Source organism: Leptosomus discolor, chromosome 7 (assembly GCF_034619465.1).
Source record: "Leptosomus discolor isolate bLepDis1 chromosome 7, bLepDis1.hap2, whole genome shotgun sequence".
In the NCBI taxonomy this organism is placed as follows: domain Eukaryota; kingdom Metazoa; phylum Chordata; class Aves; order Leptosomiformes; family Leptosomidae; genus Leptosomus; species Leptosomus discolor.
Genome location: NC_141397.1, coordinates 62,416,648 through 62,427,281, shown reverse-complemented (window position 1 = coordinate 62,427,281; position 10,634 = coordinate 62,416,648). Strand labels below are relative to the sequence as shown.

At 41.9% G+C, this 10,634-nt stretch overlaps 1 protein-coding gene across 1 annotated transcript in view; it reads right to left on the bottom strand.

Annotated features, from left to right (window-relative positions):
* Window positions 1-1,418: 1,418 nt before the first annotated feature.
* Window positions 1,419-10,634, bottom strand: part of SI (sucrase-isomaltase) — a 49,518-nt gene continuing 40,302 nt past the window's right edge. Inside the window, exons 38-47 of the mRNA XM_086468338.1 lie at window positions 10,461-10,495; window positions 10,253-10,369; window positions 8,848-8,996; window positions 7,761-7,845; window positions 7,611-7,667; window positions 6,848-6,972; window positions 6,476-6,564; window positions 4,928-4,977; window positions 2,656-2,826; window positions 1,419-1,481 (exon numbers count right to left, since the gene is read on the bottom strand). Coding sequence (XP_086324464.1) covers window positions 1,419-1,481; window positions 2,656-2,826; window positions 4,928-4,977; window positions 6,476-6,564; window positions 6,848-6,972; window positions 7,611-7,667; window positions 7,761-7,845; window positions 8,848-8,996; window positions 10,253-10,369; window positions 10,461-10,495 — 941 coding nt within the window. The remainder of the gene's footprint in view (window positions 1,482-2,655; window positions 2,827-4,927; window positions 4,978-6,475; window positions 6,565-6,847; window positions 6,973-7,610; window positions 7,668-7,760; window positions 7,846-8,847; window positions 8,997-10,252; window positions 10,370-10,460; window positions 10,496-10,634) is intronic.

Here is a 10,634-nt window from a genome sequence, read left to right as displayed (position 1 = left end):
TGTGGGTTCCTCACGAATTATTATCTCGGGGACTCAATAACAGCCTTCCCCTGTGGCTGGAACACGGGTAGTTCAGCTGACGTGCTGAGCCTCTCGAAGCCGAGAAAACAATAACAAGGTTCCTCAAACAAAACTAAAGAGTAAGAAAAATGGTGAAAATAAGCTCTTGGAAGCCTCTGGCTGTTCTTAATGTGTCGCGCGTCAGTCGGGTGGGCACAAAGTGGTAGGACGTAACGTAGAGGGGACGGAGCGAAGGCTTGGTGACCCGCACCTCCCCTCTCGGCAGCGATGGGACACGTCCTTACATCTGCCTACTTGGGCAGCTAGCGCTGGAGAAACAGCGCCGTTCGTTCCTTCAGACAGAAATATTTGTCCAAATGGTAACTTTAGTCCCACTTGATTTTCTCCAAATTGCCAATTTCATTATTATTTTACAGGGAGGTTTCCATAAATTCAGCTCTATAATTACGCTGAGCCACCTATGAGATGACGGCTACTTTGCTGTTTTACCACAAAATTTTAAAGCCAAAAGGAATCCTTTAAGTGAATCTTAAGCACAGTCACTAAAGATTACTACTACCACTGACAGCAGTTTATTCCCATCAAATTTAGCTGTAAACATGCTTTACCAATCTGTTTAGATCATATGCTGCACACTTGGGACACAAGGAGTCTTTAACATGAATTACTATTACAGTAAACACACACCAACATTTCCCGCAGTCAAATAAACACTTGGAGACCAACACTCATTAGTTAACCTTGCAACTTCGCGTTCAATTTTACAACTTCAGTTCAAAACACCAGGGAACACAAACGTCTGGCTAAAATCAAACAAAAAAAAACAACTTCAAATGAGTTTTGCAAGTGTCTTAGTGTTTTACAGATGAACAACTTGAAACGTTTCATGCTAAATCAGTAACCTGAAAACATTTAGTTTTACTTCATCTGGCCTTAGATACTTCTCCATCGTAGTGTCTTACATGAGCATAATTAAAAGGAAGATGGAAGTTAAATGAAGGCAGAATTACGGCCCCAAATCCATGCAGTAATACCAACCGTATCTTTTTCACAAAATTCAGCAAGCATGAAGTCAGCCAGAAATTCTACTCTGAGCAAACACAGAGTTTTGCATTCAGTTCTCAGCTTTGAAAGATGAGGTTAGACTGAAGTGCCATACTGTTTACAATGCAGATTTTGCATCACGTGGAGACTTTGTAGTTAGCCTTCAACCATACCGAAAGGTGGCTGCTTTACACGCGTGATACCTTAATGCGAACTGACTGTAACTAGTATGTTTTAACAATTAAAAGTATTCTGAGATGACAGAGAGGCGCTTTGAAAATTGAAAAATTGAAAGATAGTTTTAAAACAATGAGAAAATTCAGCAGTACGGCCCGTGTTACTTTGCAGGCATTTTAGCTCCATTGCACAGTGTAGTTTTTGCCTAATTCGAGCTGAAGCTTCGTGATTGTCAGGAGCTGTGAATGAAACAGACAAAATGAACAATTAGTAACTGCCCTGAAGACCCATGGCTTTTTCTGTGTTCGGTAGAGATAGCGGCTTGTCATTTTAAGTTACAAGAATTTATTCTTCTTGATTTGCTTTTCTGTTTGTATCACTATAAATATAATTTAACAGCATAGATTTTTGGATTTCTGATCATGAGGCTCTGATCCCTTCTCTTCATTCAGAGCCCCTTTTAGAGCTGAGATTCCTGTTATTTAAAAAAAAAAAAAAAAAAAAAAAGAATTTTAAAAAGGCAGCAGAACTGGGAACATACTGTAATTCAACTGCACATATGAATTCCCTTTTTTTCCCATCCAAAAGTCAACAGCAGAATGAAACGCTTCCATTCTCTTCTACATTTTTAGCTCCTCTTTTTGGCTACATACAGAACTTACATAGTTCTGGCTTTCCAGGAAAGAGAGGAAGAACTTACCAGACTTATCAGAGCCCTGAATTTCAAGGGGAGGGTAGTACGATCCTGGTGACAGAGGAGGTTTAGGCCGTCTCCCTCTGCCAGAAAAGCAGCAAGACTGAACGCCTCAGCAGTGCTGTCCATATTGCTCCACAGGGCCTGGGGGAGCGGGAAGGGGTAATGCCCTGGACAGCACGGCCCATGCAGATGGAACCCCCGGTGCTCTGAAGTTGGTGGAAGGTGTGCCAATAGCTTTAGAAGAAGCGGGATTTGACTTGGATGAGTAGGAACCCTGTGCTGCAGGGCCCACAGCCGCAACGTGACATGACCGAATAAGAAATGGTGGTAGGCAAACAGGGCTGGGAAATGAAAATGTTGTCAGACAAAACTGACAACAACGGGGTCACGTAGAGACTATGAAAATACTTGTTGATGCTTTTCCTTCCTTCAAACCTCACAGGTCGCAAGTCAGCTATTAGGAAGAGTGGAAACCAAGCACAAACCAAAATCTGCCATTTTTTCCACTGTCAGAAGCAGTTTGGATTCCTCAACAGTAATTTCTATGCTTAAGAGCTCTACCACACTTACTGCACAATATTTTCTGTGTATTAAACAGTGTATTGTGGAATCGTTACCTGATGGTGGCTTATGTATCTTGCTGAAACATATTTTAAATACAGTATTACAGCTGAATCACCAAACATTTAAGAGCCGACACGCAAACGGCATCTCACCTTCTTGGCGGCGTTGTAGTCTGCGGTGTGAGGCGATGCGCTCGTCCTGCCGTTCTGCGATACGGTCACTTGCTTAACGCGGGTGGGCACCCCCAGGACTTTGATTTCAGTAAACATTAAGTTGTTTGGATCAGTGTAACCGTGATGCAAAACCCTGATATCTAAAATATTCTGAAAGGAAAAGGGAAAAAAAAAATAAAAAAATATTGGTGGTTGTCATCAGACTGGTACAAATCCATTTGAGGTTTTCACTTGCTTTCCTCTCTTCCTATTTTTTAAATTTATTTTTTCTTAAATACCTGTACATTACTTCTTTTCCAGGTATTGAAGGTTTCAGTTTTCTTCACATTGTTAATCTGGCTAGATCCTGTGTCTTTCATTGCTACTCAGCTGATAGATGGGAGGAGCGAAGCAAGGAGATGCTCTTAACCCCTGACATGGGCAGCAAGTGCTGCATGGAGAAACCCTTCGTCCGCTGTCGCAGCCTCATCTGCTAGCTTCTATGAGGCTCGATCCAGGCTCTGCTCTCCTTGCTTTACGTCCTCCCAGAACAGCTCCTCCACCGCCATCATCTCCCTCAGCACTCACAGGGCCCCTCTCATTTCAGTTTGCTGTGATTTTAAGTTGATTACAGGCACAAGGTTTCTTTAGGATGTACCCAGGGCCAGCAGGTCTCCAGAGAGCGAGCCCAGAGATGGTCCCTGCTGGTTCACAGCCCATATGTGATCCCGTGGAAATGTGTTATGACATAATTCTCCATATTTAGTGTTCAGAGGGTATTACTTTTAATGTATTTTTCATTGTTGGTTGATTCAAGATCTTTTTAATAAGGCTTTTCCTTACCAACTTTTTTGTAAGAGCTGGAAAAGGTGCATTTATTTTATAATCTCCTTGCAACTGCCAATACTGAATAGTAGCTAAACAAACTTCTCTTCCTTAGCAATTAACATCCTGCTATTTGACAAAGACAGAATTAAACGAGAAGGAAGAACAGTGTGTATAAAATTAGAAGACACTCTGGCACCCTGGAAATCTAGTGAAATAACAAAGTGTGTTTTCTATTACAATAGAAAAAGAATTTCTTTAAATCAAAAGTCCATATAATTACCATCTAATTTAATTACAGCTATTCAACTGGTTATGATAAAAATTGAAACCCGACATCCTAGAAATGCCAGTCCTTAAAATAAACACTCCTGTTCATTGACTTTGTTACCCAGGAGCGCGTGCCAGATTTTCTGTGCTGAAGACTAAAGAGAAGAAGCAATCCCGAACCGAGGGCGGTGACTGCGCACCAGCTGCTGTGCGAAGCTGTGGCTGGGACCAAGCCGCTTTCCCTGCTCTCCCACCAGGCTGCTTCCCGCAGGCTTTGCACAGCGGCGCGGCCACCGCAGCCATCCCGCGGGGTGCTGAGAAGTTTCTGTGGAATGGGAGTCGAGGCCTGGAGAGCTGGGGCTCGGGTTTGTGACTCGTAACCACAAGCACATCTCTGGTTTGTCGTCGATGGGAGGGCACGAGTAGGGCTCATGAAAGGGGCAGGACTTGTCCCCCGCCTTTGCTCTTTTAGAGAATGATTTATTTTTGTGGTTACCAATGCCTCTGTATTCTGCTTCTTGCTCCAGAACTAAGACTGCACACAGTAAATACATTCTATAGCAAATACGGGCAAACGTGCTACTAACAGAGTTTCCCTCCTTCTGACCCTGTGAACTTTCCTTTCTTTTTGGAGCAGCGGCATAGCTTGAACAACAAGGTAGAGGACAGCAAGGAAGAGGTTGAGCTTGCCGGATGAATTAGGAACAATTCCCATTAGCTGCCCGTTCTTGAGAAGAAACCCAAATTCTTTGCTGGGCAGAGATATTTCTCCTCTGTCCTTAAAGCTCCCTGTCTGCAACCTCCATCTGCCTTCTCACCAGCAAGGGCTGGCGTTCCTGGCGTGGCTGTTCTGACCCATCTACGTGCTCCAGATGTTCTGCACTGATAGGAGCTTTCGCTTTATAAAAATTATTTATGAAATAAACTTGTACTTTCAGACCATATGCCGTACGCTATATACACTGTACAATATACCCTATAATTGATAACGTCAGAATCATTCTTAAATTTGTTTACAGTTTAATCATATTACATGTAATCTATTCAGTCGTGAGCACAACTTCCTGTTAGTTTGGGATATCTAGGATTACGAAGTCCCATTAAAATACCAATAGTTAGAAATATAATATTAATCACTTAAAGTGATTATTCAAAAATGTGAGCTAACGTTACTTACCTGATTAGCAGTAAATGCTGTTAGCAGATATACACCATCTTCATATGCGTCTGTTAAAATGAAAGAATAAAATAAAATGTATTCACAATTCACCTTACTGAACACATTATCAAAGTTTCAGTTCAAGAACTGTGTCCGTGTACTAGACACAACTATATGGTTTGTCTATCTATGCATAAATAAAGTTCTGTATTTCCAGAAGATGTATACTTTTACCCATAAAATGGTTTCATTATGCTGCATGCTGTTTAAATTAGGACAAAATAAGAACAGTTTAGAGGTAAGATACAAAAGCAGGCAATCAAACAGCATTAGGAAGATCAAGGGCGTTAAGACCAGCAAGAGAAGAATGTTTCTCACTGAAGAAGGCGTGGGAGTCAGTTCTTACATCCACCTCTATTCGCTGCCCGATTACACATGACCATGATAAACATTGATGCTTCTTTGAAGTCGCTGTTGTGTATTTGGTCAGTCCCGTTGTTCAGCACTGACTGCACTCAAAGCAGGGCCGAGGATCACGGGCATTGCAGGTTCTCACCTTTCTGCACTACAAAAACCAGGTCACAGGCATCCTGGCAAGATGCACCCTGGAATCGACCCTAATTTCATTTACCATCAGACTTCCACAAACAGAGCCATCATTGCTGAAGTCCAGTGCTAACAGGCGGTGCTGTATGTGAAGCACGCCAACAGACACAATAACAGACCCTGCAAACCTCCCTGTGCAGCATCATGCAAAAAACCACCGTTTTCTGAATTACTTGCAGCCGCCGTGGGTGATGGGTTGTCGTTACTACCAGGGTAACACACTCTGGATGGAAAGGACAAATGGCTTTGAAGTATCTCTTATCTGACGGCAGTTTGCGTTTAGTGATGGTGAGGAAATTAGTTGAGGCTTCCCACACAATCGGTGGTTATGGTTCCCATAGGTTTGAGGACAAATCTTTGTTATCTGTCTTGCCTTGGGTCCAGGGCACAGATTCAGTTACACACCATGTTAATGCTATAAATCATAGCATTATGCGGTTTAAATCAGGAAAAATCATTTTACTATTACACTAATCTGAAGGTTTAATTTCAGTTTTGTCTCTGGAGCATGTTCAGATATGTCCTCCAGAAATGTGACTGCTTTGCCCAGAGTCCATCACTTCCATCTGCTCCTGATGCTCCTCCGCAAACACCCCACTCTACCCTGAGGACTTCGAAGGCAGAAGCAACCACCAGCTCTTCTTTTCCAAAGCCATGGCTAAGCCATGCCGCTTCTTACAGCTTGGACTTTCCACCTTGACAACTGTGTTATTGTTGAAAACCGCAGACAGAAAAGCTTCTAAGTCAGCTCCTGAGCTTGGCTTGGTTTTCAAGGACTGCTGTAATTTGTTTCATCTCTCCCCAGTTCATATTCCTGGGGTTTGTTTTGTCTGTTTTAATTTAGGCTTTGAATATCTCCAAGGGTGGAGGCTCCACAGCCTCTCTGGGCAACCTATTGCACTGTTTGACCATCCTCCCAGCAAAAAAGGATTTTATGAAGGCAAGAAGCATCCTACGTACCAATGCGAACTCCATCGTCCCAATAAAGCTGCCCGTCTGCAAACAGAGTGTCATTCAAAGCCACAGTGAGTCCCATCGGGTTTTTTCGGCTATGGAAAACACAGTAATTTTTTCTCAATTTCCTTGGCTAATGACATGTCTTACTTCTCAAATGTTAGATTTTTTTTTAAAGAAATATTGTGTGCCACTCAATTAACCTCCTATACTTGTCTTCCTAAGCCCATAGGAATTTAAAGGAGACCATTAGGAGGAAACTAAAAAGAAAACCCAGCCATAAAGTTATAGCGCTGTCATACATGGAGCTTCTCTGAGGACTGGTAGTATTTCCATGGAATCGTGCAAAACTACATTTTAAATTTCAGTTACTCATACCTGTAAAAAGTTGTATTAGCAGGTCTCTGCCAAGCAAGGATGTATCCACCTCGAATATGCAGGTTGATATGTTCCAAAGGAGCTGGTAGAAGTTTGAATTGTCCCCTAAAGCCAATGTCTTCATCCTATGTGCGAAAAAAATTTAAAAAGTCTTCTACTGAATTGCTCTCACTTTACAGGGTTCTTTTAGAATGAAACGATAATTTTTTGCTGGACAGATTAATTAGGAGTTGTTACTGTAAGAGTAACTACCTAATATTTTTAAGAGAAACTCTTAAATTCTGGATCTGTAAAACTGGCTTGACCATAAGTGGCAACAGCTGACCCAAAGGTGCCAGTCAGGTGAAATCCAAACTTGTAATTAATAAAGGTTTTTTTTTTTTTTATGCCTGCTCTTGCTGTTACCAAATCTTCTCTTCTTTTCTGTGAAAGGTGATGCGGCTGAACCTGTTTTGTCTTTCTCCATTCCAGCAAAGACGTTCCGTATATCATTTGAGGATTAAAAAAGTCAGTGGAAGGACTAACAATTAGAGGTGTTATTTCACCTTTTAATTTACCCTAACTGTGGATGTGTTATTATCCATTATTATACAGGAATGAAGGATTTTTTATCCGCTGAGTAGATTTTATATGGGTAAGAACTGATACTGAATGCACCTTTGTAAAAGCGAGAGAGAGGGTTCACACCTCACCACACCCCCTGCTGCTGTCTGAACAGCACTGTGAAGAAGACATATAAAATACAATTTTTAAACTGACTTACTGTGTAGTAATCATACCAGCGGGCGTTGGGTAAGTAAGCATTCACTGTTACAGCATTCTGGAATTAAACATACGTGGTTTAGGTACCTTAAATCAAATTGAAGCGTAGCTAAAGTGACTTTACTGATTGTGTAAGTGCTTACAAATGTACCTGTTGCATCACAGGGCTGATGAGCAGTGCAGGTCCCCAAAGGAACTGCTCATATATTTCCCAGGTTGTTCTGTCTTCCACAAACCTGCAAGTTAACAGAATAATGACCGGCCATGGGGCACTGAACTTTTCCAAAAATGTTCTTGCTTTAAGACATTTTGGTCAGTAATTGAATCTGCTTTTCCTAGTGTCTGCTATTTCTTCGGCTTTATTCTACTATTAATAATTCATAGATCAATTAATGCTTACCAGGAATGCATGAAGATCCTAATGTGAAACTCATTAGAGAAATGCAAGCTATTAATTAGCTTTCTTTTTTTTTTTTTTTTTTTGCCATTTCTTTGCATTTGCATTCCAGTATATTTAGATCACAAAGCTCAGAAGGTCTGTTGTGCTTGGCCGGTGTTAGCCCTAAGAAGATTAGGTGGTGCACAGACTGGGAGCCACTTTCTAGTCGGCGCCACTTTTTTCTTGGCCAGTTGCTTTGAAAACAGCACGTCAGTATGTGCAAACAGCTCGGTGTTCCTCAGCCAAGGCATGCACGTGGGTATCAGACCACATCTAACTCCACAACAGAAGGTCTTAAAGCTTTTGCAGGTAGTGCCCACCTGACAAGGAACAAAGGTGTCTTGGTGTGTCTAACAACTTTTTTTTTAAGAACATCTGCTCTATCAGCTTGGAAACGCACAAAAAATTTGCCATTGTTCCCCACAAAACTCTCATGATTTGTGGCAGAACTCCCTCTTTTTTGCTTAACATTTTTGTCCAGGTCTTTTTGCAATGTTTGGTTTTTTGATTCTACATATGTCCAGCGCTATGTCCCCTGCCTCTAAAGAGGTTAAAGGTGAGTTTTAAAATTTAAATATTACGCGTAGCGAATAAAGTGTTCAATTTTGCATAGTTAAAAATGGAGAACTAGTGCTGCTCAAGTGAGACTTGATGTGGAAAGCTCATGTTCTCAATCTCGTGCTTTTTTTTTTTTAATAAAAATTGCTGTAAGAAAGAGAAAACTTTGTTGTCAGAGGGTTGCAACTACAGAGGTTTTAGTGGAAATTCCTGAGAAGGAGAGCAAAGGAGTTGCCCTTACTCGTGGAGCATGGGGCGGATCACGGTGCTGCCGTGGGCGTGGGCGTCGTACATTAATGTGTAGAGGTAGGGTAACAGGGTGTATCTTATATTCAGCACCTTCCTGGAAATCTCCTCAAATGTTGAGTTCCAAGAAACAGGATCTTGCCTCTGGAAGAGAAGAGCCCGTGGTCAGTCAAGCTGCATGGTTTTCCTCAGGAAAGCTAAAACTAAATTCAAGATAGTGAGAAAAAGCCACAGAAATGTCTCCGCCGAACCAGAGCCCCTTCATCTATTTATTCCTCAGTTAAGGAGTAAGCAAGACTAAAACCAGTAGGTATCACTGTCAGCCCTGAGAGGGGAACGAGAAAGAGGGAAGGTGAGAAAAACCTGGGGCGGGGGGAGTAGGGTAAAACCCGTTTAATGCAAAGTGTCCCAAACGCGTGACACGTCGCAGTGTCCATAATTTACGATCCCTCTTTTCTGCAGGGCAGCACTCAGGACTTGCAAGAAGAGAGCGAAGCACTAATGACTGATGTCAGGGAGCACTTCCAGTCTCTATTAAATGGACTGAACAATACCTTGGCAAATTGGGTAAGACTGGAAGCAACATGATAACCCTGAATCTGCATTTTTAAAGGCTTTAAAAGTCCTATCGAAAGGTGTGCCGCTGCGAGATAAAGCACACGGGTTTTGAAAAGGAGACTTTAATCCATTTGATATATGCCGTATAAATAGCTCTACTCCCCTAGACCTGAAGCTTTAACTGGAATAGAAGTGCTGTTTCCATTTTTTTTTATTTTCCAGTTATCTTGTTTTACAGCTTTCTACAATATAGTCCTTAGCCAGCACAGACCAGCATTTCAGCAATTATTTTCCTTTTTACTTAAAAGAAATACAGTATCTGATGGTGGTGAATGTGCAAAGTACAGAAAGTGCTGAGTGTTACTCCAGAATCTTATTACACTTTTCCATTTTCTCATTTGTTGTACAATTATGGGCAATTAGGGCTGAGAGCACCAAGGTCAGTTTTGCTCCTTTACGTGTGTTTGCTGTAACAGGGCTCTATTTTAGTCTTGCCCGTGTAGTGCATTTAAATAAAAAAGGCTCACAGGGGAAAACACGTAGGTGTTTGATTTGGCCAGGGCAAACCTAGAAGAGGCTTCCTTCAAGCGGTCCAAATCCCAGAGCAGCCCCTCGCTGGGCATAAAACCTCCCAGGTGAGGGGGAGGCTCACAGCAGAGCGAGCGCATAAATAAAGACTTTTTTATATATATATAAAGAGCCAAGTGTGTTCTTTTCTCGCCCGTTTTACTTGGAATGTCCCTATTTCTGAGGCAGGCCGGCCTGTGCGACGTTCTGGCCGGTCTCGACATGCGTGTTGTGAAGGCCCAGCCGTTAACAACCATTTAGAAATTGCGACTCACCCTCGTTCCTTTGTGATTGTGATTCCTCGAATACGGGTAAAATGCACCCAGCTGCATCCAGCGGAGACACAGCTCATACTCGGAGTCATTGTAGAAGCCACAGATATCAGCTCCTGTCTGAAATTTTTAAAATGATCCGATTGGCACACTGGAAAATCCTGTACAGCATCAAGATAATTAAATGTAAGGTAATAACTCATTAGCTTACATAAGGTATTCCAAAGAGGCTGAACTCCATCATACCTGAAAGGAAAAATAATTCAACATTAGTAGCTGGGATTTTTTCCCCTTTGGATGCTAAGGGTTACATAGATAATACATACCGTAAGGCTGAATGAGAAGGAAAACTAGTAACAAACACAGATGATTTCATGGTTTTCTG